This window comes from Orbicella franksi, chromosome 9 (assembly GCF_964199315.1).
Source record: "Orbicella franksi chromosome 9, jaOrbFran1.1, whole genome shotgun sequence".
In the NCBI taxonomy this organism is placed as follows: Eukaryota; Metazoa; Cnidaria; class Anthozoa; order Scleractinia; family Merulinidae; genus Orbicella; species Orbicella franksi.
In genome coordinates, this window is record NC_138153.1 from 27,060,565 (window position 1) to 27,074,161 (window position 13,597).

Below are 13,597 nucleotides of genomic sequence, written 5' to 3' on the forward strand. Positions count from 1 at the left end.
AAGTGGTACAGCAGCGCCATGCCCATATTTCAAGATATGCAGCCGAGCTTCCTTGATTCTGTAATCTGTTAGACCCGGTATGAATTTCTGAATATCACGATAAGGAACCAAGTCTGCCATAATTGCCAGGACCTGTCTGCGGGTGTCCCAACTTGTAGCATGTTGGTATGTCTCAGCCAATACCTCTAGATACTTTCTATCGATATTATCGTCAATTCCAAGGGCTGTTTCAACACCACGGGACGATTGTACAGTTGTCCGCAAATGTCCAGCATCTCCAGGCGTTATTGCCTCTAATGCAGCTACAATTGCAGTTGTTGCTCTAGTGACATAAACATTCTTTCTTTTGGTGACTCAGCTTTTCCCAGCGTTTTTTCGGCTGACCAGGTACCCTCTCTTCTTTTCCACAAACAGTTAAAAACTGGTTAAGTTTTTCTCTACGTAGACCTTGGAGATCGCTAGAGCAGCCACCAGACGACCCACTGCTACTGCTGCCCAGGTCTGGAAACTCTACAACACTTTGGTCGTCTTCGACAGCCAATTTCTCAAACGCCTCCAACAAATCAGTGCATTTACTTTCTCCTTCCTGTGTAAAACGCCAAACCAACAAAAAAATTATTCTGAGAGTTTGTACTAGAATAATCGTACCTGTTCACATGACCATGACCAGTCAACTGGTCTGCCTCCTGCCACTTGGGATTTTTTAACCATGTTATGTTCGTTTGCGTTATTCGTTTCATCATTTGTTTTCATTGGCCCCAAAAAGCCCCCACTGGGGGAGTGGTCAATTAAGATATTTATTCATTCATTTATTCATTTATTTATTTATTTATTTATTTATTTATTTATTTATTTATTTATTTATTTATTTATTTATTTTTTACAATATCATAAAAAACAAGGAAAACTATAACCAATCCACAAATCTCACTACAGTCTGCACTTATTTGTGGCAAAAAGCTGTGCTGGGATAAGACATCAATTGCGATCTCTGTGCTAGCCGATGAATCACTGACAAGTGATGGGAGTGACAGTTCTTCCTTCTGGTGTGCTGTAGCACTGAAGTCCAGGTTAGAACGGGAAGGACCTGTGAGCGCTGGAAGTACCCCGAGCTCTGTTTTCAGCTTTCCGCGACATTGTTTACAAATAGCTGAAATTCAATGACCATTTCTTTTAAAACATATTCAATTTTAAGATGTCAGAACCGAGTTGCCCCAGTAATTAACTGGCGACCATTGAAGCAAATTGATTAGCAGATTAGAAACTACTTTTTATTTTTCGAGTAATCCTTCTTCTTTGCTGTATATAGAAAAATGTGGAACTGTCATGAATTAAGGTAAACGCTTGGGCGTCTTGTTATTCATTCTCTTCGAGCACTGAAATTCTCTATCCCCTTGGCGCTTAAGAGTAAACCGGGAACATAGATTGATGTGTTTATACATCCCTCTGTTTGCACCGTTGTCTGTCTGTGGGAGGCTGTAACGCAAGGTTACTGGACGTGTTGTCAAGTATGCCGACATATCTAGAAGACAAGAGGAAGGAAAGGCATTCCAAAAGCTTTTCTCGGCTGCCAGGAGTGATTGTCATACTGTAAGGCTTACGAAGGATCAAAACCTACTTACGCGTGACAACATGTAGCAACTGATTGGTTAGCTGGTACAGTCCTTTGGACTGAAGAAATGTCAACCCACGATCGCCTTTTAATTTCTTGGACTTGTGTGGAGCCCAGTCTATGGGGGTTGAGCACATTGTTTAGTTGCAACACCAGTGGATTCCAAAAAAATCTCTATGTCGTCGATATATGCTTATTTTTAGAGCGTCTTCAGTTGCAACAAATATCCCTAAAAGACGATACGACTCTTGTTAGTGAACATAACATTATGGCTTACAGATGCTTAACCTAAAGTGGTCCTCCATTGTGCTAATAAAGATGATGCATTTCAAAATGATTGTCGCGTGTTCATTTCAAGAATGAAGTTTCAAAGTAATGCATTCCGCGCTTCCTTTTTTCAGTAATAAAACAAACTCTTCGTTAATTCCATTTGTTTCCAAATTTGTTGTCAGTAGAAAAAAAAAAGAAAGAAAGTGCCTTAAAGCATGTTCTAGTTTCTTCCAACTGTACGAAACATATTCAAGTTGGCGACATAAAAGTACACTTTCTGTGGTTGCCTAGCACGTGATCATGGTTTGCCTCCGATCAAATTTCACGCTCTTATGCGGAAGACGTTTAGAACGCGAATTATGTTTTTCAAAAGTAAAACTTAAAATTATACTTTTTAATGGCACAATTTGACCCTTGTAATTATGCTGTGTTATAGGCATTCCGCTGTGTTTTGCAATTGTATCGTTGGTAGCTCTTTTATATTAGCTGGCTCAATCCGTGAGAAATTCTGATCCGAAATGGCGTGAAAAACCATTTCGTGAATTTCGTAAGTCGCAGTTCTAAATAATCGTAAGTTATTATTTTATACATTCTTTTTGAGGTAAAATTGGTAATTTAGTGTTTCTTAGAGCTATACGGATAAAATAACCATCAAAATATTCATACTATACCTGCCCTTGCTAGCACCAGTTGCGACTCGGTTTTTAAAGATCCATCCCGAACGTTCAGCGATTTTACATGGACTTTCACTTCTTTTTGGCAGTTACCCAACGGCACACACTGCACATTTGTAGGGTTTTGAGAGCTCGATCCGCATGGACCTCCAACATACGAAGAGTAACCACAGGTGGCCATGACTTCGATCGTCGGCTAGGCTACTAAGCTACTCAATTTAGGCGTGCCGCGAAAACTATTTATAGTTCAAATTGAAAACAATACACTTTATTGACACAATTTATTTCACTGGTTCTGATTTACGACCCAGGCGGTTCAAAAATTAAACACGACTGAATTAAAGTAAGTCACGTTTACGAAAAAAATAATAGGTCACTACGGCCGGCTTCCCTTTTTTGTCACGCAATTTACGGTAATCGCTTAGTGTGGTGAACAAACTTGAAACGAACTGCTGAAGAAATTCTAGTCAAGTTTATGTTGTGCCTCTTCATCGACCTTAAAATGAAAATGTTAGACACCCATCGATCAGGTGATATGTTGCACCGCGCCCACCACATGGCACTAGCACAGGTTTAATCTAACCTCGTTCCCGTGACCCGGGGGCGCGTTGGGAGGAAAAGGCCATGGGAACGAGGTTGCTTTTAACTTACACAAATCTCTCAAATTTCCACCCTCTATTCTATCCCTCTCGACGCATAAGGTTACTTAATTGATTTCAAGAGGTGAAAGAACCGCTTTCAAAGCTACCAAGCATATCCACAAGGCCCTTTACATCTTCATCTCCTTCCCACCCCTTCCCCTACCCATTGGGATATAAGCGTGCTGTATGTAACGCAACCTCATTGTGCAGTGAACTTAAACGAGTTAATTCATGAGAATCTTTGGTTAACATGAGGATTTGAAAGGCTGCTAAAAGGATTTTGAGTCAGCAAGGATTTTAGCAAAATGTTAACTTCTTGAAAACGGCGATTATAAGGCGAAAGACACGTTATATTGATCAATGTTCTGACGCGGGCTTCGGAGAGAAATTTCGTGTATCCTGTTAATTTTTTACCCAAATATCTAGTATGCTACAGATCATGATCTCTTGACGGTTCCTTGTCTTTTTGTAATACAATGGACGCCCCCTACTCCACAAAAAATAACCTACAAAATGACTCAAATTTCCAAGTAGTAGCTCATATTCAAATTATTCCGGGAAAGCCAATTGCTATCTTAGCCACTGAAATGCGTAAAATGGCTTAAAGCCGGTTACATTTTCATTTCCTACCCACCCTACCCCTACCCCCGTTGGAATGTGGGCTTGTTATCTGTAACGCAATCTGTGGAATAATGGCGGGTGCTCAACAGATCGAAACAGAACTGAACTTAAACGAGTTCTTGATGAGAATCCTCGATTAAGAGTGATTTCTCCCAATAATCATCGAAAATGCGGCTGAAACCTACTGATAATATAACATGAGGTATCGTGGATCATCCAGTTGTCGACATGTCGCGAGGTAAGTGGAATATATCATAATTTTCTTTGTGCATCGTTATTTTCACGTTATTATGCTAATTAGGACGGCGGTGTTTGTTGACAAAAGCGCAGCTTAAACTTCTTCTTCTAACATTTTACAGTTTTAACTACCCCAAAATTTTATTGCATATTTTTACAGGTGAGACATTGCTCTTTAAGTGGAGTGTAGTTTTGACATCTGAAGTGATGTACTTTTGGCGATATTTTCCTTTAAATTTCGCCATTTTTATGGCGCTTCACGAGTAAATCGAAAGGGAAGAAATTTAAAATTCTGCAAAAAAAATCACGTTGATCAAATTCCCAAAACGACCTCTCAACGTAACAAGGTCAGTAGATTTTCTAGCTTCGAATAATGGGTTTTTATCCGGATTTAGATCGTTTTCTTTGCATGGCAAATTGTTAAAAATGTGCCCTAAAATGGCCGCTGAAAGCCCTCTCAGAGGGGCAAAACCAAGATGGTCGCCCCAGCGCTAAAATACGAATCGAATTGAACTGAAAAATATTTTTTTGTGAATCACTTATCTAGACCTTTCATCTGGGAAAGTTTGAGGAATTTCATTTTTTTTCTCGTCCAAATGATGATAGTTGAAACTTATAGAGGGCGGCTCTTAAATACAGTTAGGTGTTTACGAATCATTACAAAACTGATATTTATAAATTGCCAAGTCTTAATCAATTATTTTACAGTTTTGTGAAAAATGATTAGGTCTTCGATCTCCTATTAAAACAGCAAATGTCCTCCTAACCTGGACGAGGACTGTACAGAGTAAAATGACAATAGGACATGACAGAGTAAAATGACAATAGGAGTCAAATGCCCCACATATGCCCAGGGTTCCTCCCTCATCTAATCATCAAGCTTGGCATTGATAGCTGTCCAATAACATTACTGGTGAGCACAATACAAATTGTGTAACTGTCGCCTCTATTAAGGGAGTCCAAAGTTATTACACCTTTTGCTGTTCATTTACAGAAAATATCCATTCATTTGTGTCCAAATTTGTTTCATTATGGTTAATATACTCTCATTAACACCAATATGACCTTCATTTGCGCGCAAGGAACGTTCAAAAATAACATTTGCATATGTATTAACATTCAAAATCATCAAAAGATAAACAATATCTTCCTTTGACATTCATTGACTGTAAATGTATTGTCATTTTTGTCGAAATAAAATTCGTTGTCACGAAACGACAATCATTTACACTTTTGGACAATCCTTTTTCAACAAAAGACTTTCAATAACAGAATTTGCATGAGCACTCACAATCAATTGCATTATTATACAACCATATCCGTGAAGGTGACAATCTTTAGTACGTTGAGACAGACATTACCGTGTTTTCCCCTAACGTTAAGAGAAAACAATAGCTCATTAACGTAATTCTTTTGAACGGAGATGTCGCGCCCAATTTTCCTCGAAAATTTTATTACAGAACTAGGGACCGTATGTACCTTTTTTTAATGGTATTTTCACAATCCTCCCCTTGCAGATATAAATTCAGCCTCTTACGAGCCTTTTGCGTACACCTCAGAGGGCGCACTACAGTATACATGTGATAAAGTGACAGTTAGATTTCCCCACAAATGCCACGACGAAATAGAATCCCATTTGAACACAGCGAAAGGATAATCAGGACCTAAATGTGGACAACGGTATCGTTTCATGCAAACATATTTGCCACGATGCCTAAAAAGTGAGGCAATTGAGGGATAAATTGTTCAGCAAATTTGATATTCTCTCTTCCAAAAATAAGTGCTATTATGGCTGTAATGTTTGTCTCACCGCACTTAAGATTGTCACCTTCATGGATATGGTTGTATAGTAATGCAATTGATTGTGAGTGCTCATGCAAATTGAGTTATTGAAAGTCTTTTGTTGAAAAAGGATTGTCCAAAAGTGTACATGAAGTTCATATTGGTGTTAATGAGAGTATCTTGACCATAATGAAACAAATTTGGACACAAATGAATGGATATTTTCTGTAAATGAACAGCAAAAAGTGTATTAAGTGGGCTGTAAGGTGTCCATGCAATTAGCGGATCACCAACGTTGGTCTGTTATTTTTGGGAGTGGAAGCAGGTATCTTTCATAGAGGTTTATATTAAATTATATCTCAATTGGCCATAATCATATTTTCAGTATTGGACTGGAACTAGCTTTCAATGAAGGCTCATGCGAGGGAATATGATGAAAAAAGGATCAATATGTCATTTGCATTTGAAAATATTTCCTGCATTAGCCTCAGTTGCAAGCTAGTTCCATCCTATACTGAGAATATAAATGTGGTCTATAATTACCACCACGGTCCTCCCATTTGAATATAATGTGATATTTATCTCATATGTTTTGTTGATTTGTTTGGTATCATGCTATAGTTCAGCTGCATCACACCAGTCACCAGACCTCCTTTCTTTAACCACACAGGTTCTCCGGCAATAAAGGTAGCATGTACATTGAGGTCGTCATCTAGAAAGACCAAATCTGCATCAGACTCGTAATTCAAGGTGCCTTTTTTATGCTCAATCCTCAGCACCTGGGCGGGGTGTAAGGTGGCTCCTTCTAGTGCTTCTACCGTAGTGCAGCCTGAAATGCAAAAGATAGCATCTTAATCAAAAAGATAATCCACTGCAAAGTTCTATATTATAGGCATTTCTTGGTTGCATCAATTGCAGATGTTACGAGGGTAAAAAACATCAAGTTGTTACTAAAATCCCAGTTGAGTGATGATATGCAACATTTAATGCTAACACTTGCCATCACCTTCAATTAAAAGTTTTGGCTTCACCCTCAGCTAACTCATAAGTGTACATGTATTTTAGGCATCAATCATCATCTACAGCATTATTGTCTTTAAAGTTATCATCATTGTCAATCAGAGAACATCATAATTGTGTAGTTGAGGAAAATATCCATACCCAAGCGAAATAATTATGTAAGGTCATCCTAAATTCCAAGAGAGTGGCCTGGGATGTCCCAAAGGCCAAATTATTAAAGAAAGGTATAGGACTAAACTGGACAAATAAGAGAAGAAGAATAAGAATTATAGATTCCCACTCTGTACTGAAAAAATGGTTTTACAAGTGCTCACAGTACAATGGCTAACCTGACATTTTCTTGAATCTTTGGATGCAGACATCCATTGATGCAATACTGACGGAAATACAAAGCAATAAAAGATACATATTATTGTACTATATCAGGTGATCAAAGGTTATCTCCTATCTCTCTTTTTTCTCAAGATCTCCTTGGTGAAAAGGGACAGAGACTGGTCAGAGCTGGGAAACTTTTAAGTGCATAACAATATCATTGTAGTCTGATAAATCAAGATTCCAATTTTGAGATGATAGTGATTGACTGGAATTCATAAACTCATATTATATACAGAACTTTCTACCTTCCAGCTAGAGTGTTTGTTCCTAGTAAGGTGGCCTTCTCATGATTAATCTCGACCTGCATTGGACCAAGCTTGTGTAACCCTGGTGGAAGACCAAGTGCAGCTATAGCATCTGTTACTAAAACAAGGCCTGTTGAGAAGGTTAGGGAAAGTATTACATATTGAGTCTTGGCAAAGTCGTAGAGATGGTAAGAGGGTCTAATGTAAACCCCGGGGGATGGGGTGGGGACTTCCATATGCCGGAATAGGTCAGAGATGCTCATCTGAAAACTTGAATTAAACCTTCTAGAGGAGACCAACCTGGGTGCAGCTCGAACTTTATTTGAGCCCTAAAAGGTATAACTTAAAACAGAATAGGTTTGATTACCAGCTGCTGTTTGGGAAAGGAGCCCAGACTAGTAGACTGAACTCAAAAGAGCGACAGAAATCAAGCCTAAAAATGGAAATGAGAGCATTTTTTAATCTTTATCTCTTCAAGTGCACCCTAAAAGATACTCTGACAGCTAAAATAGTGGGGTTTTGTTCTAAACACTCTAAGTGAGACCAACATCCTTGATTTAAACCCCTAAGCGAGATGACAAGCATCCCAAACTTTTTCATATGGGATCAAACCAATCTCTTCTAGTCTGAAACAAGAGAAAACAGACTGCCAGGTGTCTACTAACTAGAAGAAAGTGAACCACATATAGTTCAAATCAAAAATTAATTGAGATCAAAAATTAACTAACAACAACAAATACAGGTACCTCTGTGCCTCTTCAAGAATTGAGAGAATGTGAGAGAAATCAAAAGAGCGAAGGGTGTTTTATGTCAAATTAGAAGGAATCCAATGAATTCATGAGGGTTGGACAGGAAGTAGAATTCTCAAACTTGTTAATAATTCATCAAGTTTAAACAAAGGAAATCATGACTGTGACGGTGTTTGGATATCTGATCTTAATCATTTTTACGATTCTATTTCTCTGTTTTCTCATTAGTTTTAGTTTCGATTGAGAAGATATATCAAACACTCAAGACCGTGTTTGACCACATTTCCAAATGCAAACACAACGAAGTTCATCAAAAATACTCCACTGCATGTCGTATTTTCAACTCTTTTCTCAGAGTTTGGAAATGTGGTCAAACACGGTCTGTTGTGTTTGATATAAAATACATAAAAGACCCACATACCACGAGGATGTGATCTGTGTGCTATTCTTGTAGCTGTTGGATGAGTGTGAATTCCATCAGCAATCAGTCCATAGAAGATGGGTTTAGGAGTCTCATTATCTGTTAGAAGACCTACAATTCCAGGATCCCTATGATGGAACTAAAAACATAAACAAAATCTACTGTTGATCAAACTAACTTGTACCACCAGTTTGTAAGTACCTTTTCAGGGGTTTTATTAACCTTTTCAGCAGGATATGGTAACTGGGCAAAACCATGGTAATGGTAACTGGATATGGTAACTGGGCAGGATATGGTAACCGGGCAAAACTGAGCTTTTTTATAAGGAAATTTTTTCTTCTAGATGGTCAAACCAGGTGGGCAAAATCATCCTTACAGCCCATCAATTTGCCCGGTGCCTTGCCCTAATGAAAACTCTGCCTATTTAGAAGTTAGTAGTACTTCTGGGTGGAGAGAAGGACTGTCAGTGACAGAACACAACATAATTCACTCACTCAAGCTCTTAACATCTCATCTCTGGTTATTTTTCTGCGATCATGCCCTTGTTTATATTATATAAAAAGTAAATATGTATAATATTTATTAATTTGAAGTCCCTCACGTACTGGCAACATGGCATTGAAGAGATGGGTGATGAATGTGGCGCCATTAGCTGCTGCTTTCTCCGCAATTGACAGATTTGCTGCTGAATGACCTATGAGAGTTAATAGTATTTATTAATATTATTCATAACTAGTTTAATTTAGAGATGTGCAGTACATGATTTGTCTTAAGGAGAGCTCTTCTTTGATTATTAACAGCAGAACATCCTCCGCAAGATAGATTTCCAAGACATAAACCAAAACATCCTTAACTGATGATCAATGTACTTAGCTGTACAAGGATCAAGACATTGTATTGTCCTTGCTTGGCAATGTGCACACCATGTAAAGCCTGATATTAAATTTTGCATGGATATGAACCAATCAAGATGTACTCCATGGAACTCTGTCGTGCTATATCATCACCATGGACTTTTTTGCTTGAATCTAAAACATCTATCTTATACGGCTATTAAAAATATTATGTGTTGGACCAAGTGGTCCATATTGCTGGTCATGAGAGCTTATCTTGATTTCCATAGCATGAAGCGACTATGAGTATCTCCCCACCTCCCACAAGATGGGATACTAGTCCATCACAGGATTAGCCCAGCTTTAAATTCATCAGTACCGGTCCTATTTGTACACCTGGGTGGAGAGAGGCACAACACAACACAACACAACACGATGTCCCCGGCCAGGGCTCAAACCCAGACCACTCAATCGAGAGTCCAGCATACAATACATTTTATTAATTCCCCCAAATGGGTTTTTCAGAATTAATTAAATCAAGTAAAAGGGAAATATAATAAATTCAAAAAGTCTAATCACACTCATATTAAAAACGCACGATGGATGACTTATTAAACCTTAAAATTAAATAAGCCTATTAAATTATCACTACAACCTACTTAAATCTAAATGCATCTTACTCGCCACATTTCACTTCTCGCCCTCTTCTTGAAATACAAAACTGAGTGCAAGTTATTAGTTACAACAGAAAGATTTTTCCAAGCTTTAAGTGCCCTTTAATGGAAGCCATGTTGACCTGCTGATGTCCTACACATAGGTAAACTGAGATGGTCTTAATTTCTGGTGTTATATGTATGAGTTTCTGAGCATTTGAAGAGGGTAGCAGCTAAATAGGTTGGGGCCAGTATACTGGCCACTGTGCCCTCCACATGTATAGTTATAGGGCAATTGAATAAAGCAACAGAAAAAGACCTCATTTGAGTGAGGCTTTGTTCTCTAGCAGATTTATAACAATAAAATACAATAAAATATTGTTAGTGCTTCATTTTTCTTTACCTATTGAAACCACAATGTTTCTTTTCACCAACTGTCTTATTGCCTCCATATTCTCTCCAGCCAGTTCTGGAGCAAGAGTTATGATACTGACATGATCCAATGAACCATAGAACTCTTCTATTTCTTGAGCTCCCTTGGTGCTAATCTGCTGCATCAGATGATCCTTGTGAGCTCCCTTCATCGCAGGATTGATAAATGGCCCTTCTAAATGGGAACCTGCATTTACAACATCAAAGTGAACAAAAAACAACAAATGTATAAAACTATAGCAAAAAATGAATAAATATAAACATGAAACTCGTTTATTTAGTATGGTGGTTCTCTATATGGGTTTAGGTAACGTAGGTGTAGAGTAAGTTTAAACTCAAGCCTCCATTAGGCTGGTGTTTATCTTTTCACCTTCCCTGAATAGATCTTAGTCTACCATGGGGTTCTCCCCAGTAATTAATTTGACACCACCCACTGGGCGAAGAGAAGCACTGCAAGAATAAAGTGATCTCTACCAGAGCTACAATGTAGACTGGTTGATATAGTGTCCATATCATTCCCCACCTCCTTCAATTAGGCCATCACACACTGTACTTTGCAGTTTTAAAGACGTGCACCCTTTTATTGTTGTTGTAGTTGTTTTGTTTTGTTATTTAACTATATGTGTGACCTTACCTAATATTTCTGCTCCATCAACTCCACCAGGGGTTCGCTTTATCTTCTTTGAAATCTATAAGCCAAAACTGAAATTGTAATTAATGCATATGGCTTATTGATACACTAATAAATCATACATACTGTATAGAAAAGTCCTATCTAAGCTTATCCGATCCAGATCCAGGCAGGAAGGAGGAAAGACATTATAGCTGAGCAGCATGGGTTAGCAATGGCATATTTATTCACCTCACTATAACTTTCTTGTGATGATGTGACAATTGTAGGACAATAAGATGTCACGCCATGCTGTAACAGACCCTTAGCCACAGTCTTCAAACCTTCCTCTAACTTGTCTGGATCAGAAGAGAAGTCAACTCCAAATCCACCTGCAATACAATAGGAGAACATTATGAACTGCACACCCCTAACATGACGCCCCCAATCACTAAGACATAAAAATTTAGGCCTAAACATTGTATATAAATGTTATACACCACCTGTACAAAGGGGGGGTAGGTTATGTCAAATTGATTGGGGACATCTTGTCTGGGGGATTATATCTTGCGGGCATTATAACCAGCTTCTGTAACACTCATTCCCCAACCCCCCGCCTTGACAAATGTTTCTCAAAGTAATGTATACCTCCTACAATACATCAATAATTTATTTACACTTACCATTTATTTGGAGATCAATGAATCCAGGGCTTATAATCAAATTTTTACAATCAATTTGAACATCAGCTCGTACTTGCTCCTCCCAGAATACCTTTCGAGGATTGATAATTTTTCCAGCTCTAACCCAGAGATCGTCTTTTATCAGTTCGCCATCTCGCAGTAGACGACAATTTCGGAACTGGTATAACTTCGGTCCAGGCTCACATCCCCGTTTCATGCTGCATAAAGATGGGAGATCTTGAAAAATGTTGTTTTCGAATCTCCACAATTAATTAATTTTGGAAAGACTAATAAGCTTTAATCGATTTAGCGAAACTGTGCTCGCATGTTCGTCAATGAGTTCAAGACGAAACAGTGAACCGATAATGAATTAGATGATCTGACACATAAAATACTTTAGAACTACTTCACTTACCTGTGTTGAGGGTGAGACTGCTTGACCAAACTTCCCAAACAGAGGTAAATTCATTCACGTATTAAAAGGTATATCCTCATGCTAAACCGTGACCGGTGAACGTTTGTTTGCGAATGTACTGGTAACGAATGTAGTCAGTATTTCGGTCCGTCCGTAGTAGGGTGGAGTAGGGGAGGGTTGGCATTATCTTCGCGTTATTGCAGAGCTAGGTACACTAATCTTAGGAAATAGTGGCTTAAAGGGGACATTGTCAAACGATTTTAATCGTTAAAATGATACGATGCTTAGAAAAAGAACTATTTAAACCAGTTCCAACTTTGCGTCCCCATGGATTGGATTGGGTGTGAGAGGGGAGGGTAATCTGTAATCGCCCTCGCAGGTACCTGGCTATAACGTGCAGGGTGTAATACCGTCTGCAAAGTGGGGTGGAGTGGTGGGGGGGGGGGGGGGAACTATCGTCTGCCAATCGGAAGTGCACGTGCGAGGCGAGTACACCTTTTTTGATAATTGAACATGTGTCACGCCAGTTATCTCGTAAGATCTCGTAACGCAATCTTTCCTTAAGCTAACGACAAACCAAAAGAACCTCGAAGTAGGGCAATTATATTTACCAAGGTCCAGATATTGTTCTTTTAACTTTTCACAACTAAGACAATTTGTAAAAGGTGGATGCTACGTATTTGAAATGCTAGAGTGAGACAAATTGATTTTGTTTAGTTTCTTTTTTTTAAACCCGTTGGATAATTTTCCACCCCGCTATCAATACTGTAATGAAGAACTGAAAACCACCTGTGGTATGCCGGTACCTCACAGAAAGCAACTTCTTGAGACTGTCGCTAAATTTACGCCATGAGTAATCACATTTGACCAATCACAGTGAATAGAAATGACGCAATCTTCCAATCAAAACTCGAAGTACTTGAAGAAAAAACTAACGCAACCAGCGGGAAGAAGTGCAACCGTAACCAAACGCGGGAAGACGCAAGCAAACCAGACATTTGTCTCACTCCTAACTGGTTGAAAAACGAACACGTTTAGTCTGATTGGTCAACGCATGTTACACGAAAAAAAATCTCTATTGAACGCTCCCCCAATGGGGCTTTTAAGCGCCAGTCAAACTAAATGATGAAACAAATAATCCAAATGAACATAACATGGTTAAAAGTCCCAACTGGTAGGAGGCAGACCAGTTAGCTATTTACAAGCATGACCGAGGAGTTGAACTAGGGTCTACCGAGAAACAACTCCAGCTAAATGATCAGAGCGGAACTTGAACCCGTGAACTCCGGATTTCAAGTCCGGCGCCCTAACCACTCGGCCACGC

General features: G+C 38.8%; 2 protein-coding genes across 3 annotated transcripts in view; both read right to left on the minus strand.

Moving 5' to 3' along the window:
- Window positions 1-946, minus strand: part of LOC145497701 (uncharacterized) — a 1,706-nt gene extending 760 nt beyond the window's left edge. The window contains exons 1-2 of one of the 2 annotated variants that reach the window (XM_081477539.1): window positions 932-946; window positions 1-586 (exon numbers count right to left, since the gene is read on the minus strand). The exon at window positions 1-586 is cut by the window's left edge and continues 444 nt beyond it. In XM_081477539.1, the coding sequence (XP_081333665.1) occupies window positions 1-120 (120 nt within the window). In that variant the 5' untranslated portion in view covers window positions 121-586; window positions 932-946. Of the gene's footprint in view, window positions 754-931 lie in introns of those variants that run through there. The other variant, XM_081477538.1, reaches the window with a different exon arrangement.
- Window positions 947-2,933: 1,987 nt separating this feature from the next.
- Window positions 2,934-12,364, minus strand: LOC145498248 (N-acetylglucosamine-6-phosphate deacetylase-like). Its single transcript, XM_081478149.1, has 10 exons — window positions 12,274-12,364; window positions 11,859-12,076; window positions 11,428-11,567; window positions 11,200-11,254; window positions 10,537-10,752; window positions 9,253-9,341; window positions 8,648-8,786; window positions 7,478-7,607; window positions 7,187-7,233; window positions 2,934-6,666 (listed from the first exon to the last, which is right to left on the minus strand). The coding sequence occupies exons 2-10, from the start codon at window positions 12,073-12,075 to the stop codon at window positions 6,416-6,418; spliced, it is 1,284 nt and encodes a 427-aa protein (XP_081334275.1). The 5' UTR covers window position 12,076; window positions 12,274-12,364; the 3' UTR covers window positions 2,934-6,415.
- Between the last annotated feature and the right edge of the window lie 1,233 nt (window positions 12,365-13,597).

What these genes read in the sequence shown, in the direction of transcription:
- LOC145498248 (XM_081478149.1), bottom strand. Translation starts at nt 12,075, where the DNA reads ATGAAACGGGGATGTGAGCCTGGACCGAAGTTATACCAGTTCCGAAAT. An exon ending in CACAAGAAAGTTATAGTGAG is followed by an intron (nt 11,255 to 11,427) that starts GTGAATAAATAT and finishes TTTGGCTTATAG; the next exon opens with ATTTCAAAGAAGATAAAGCG. An exon ending in TCTTCAATGCCATGTTGCCA is followed by an intron (nt 8,787 to 9,252) that starts GTACGTGAGGGA and finishes TTATGTTTTTAG; the next exon opens with TTCCATCATAGGGATCCTGG.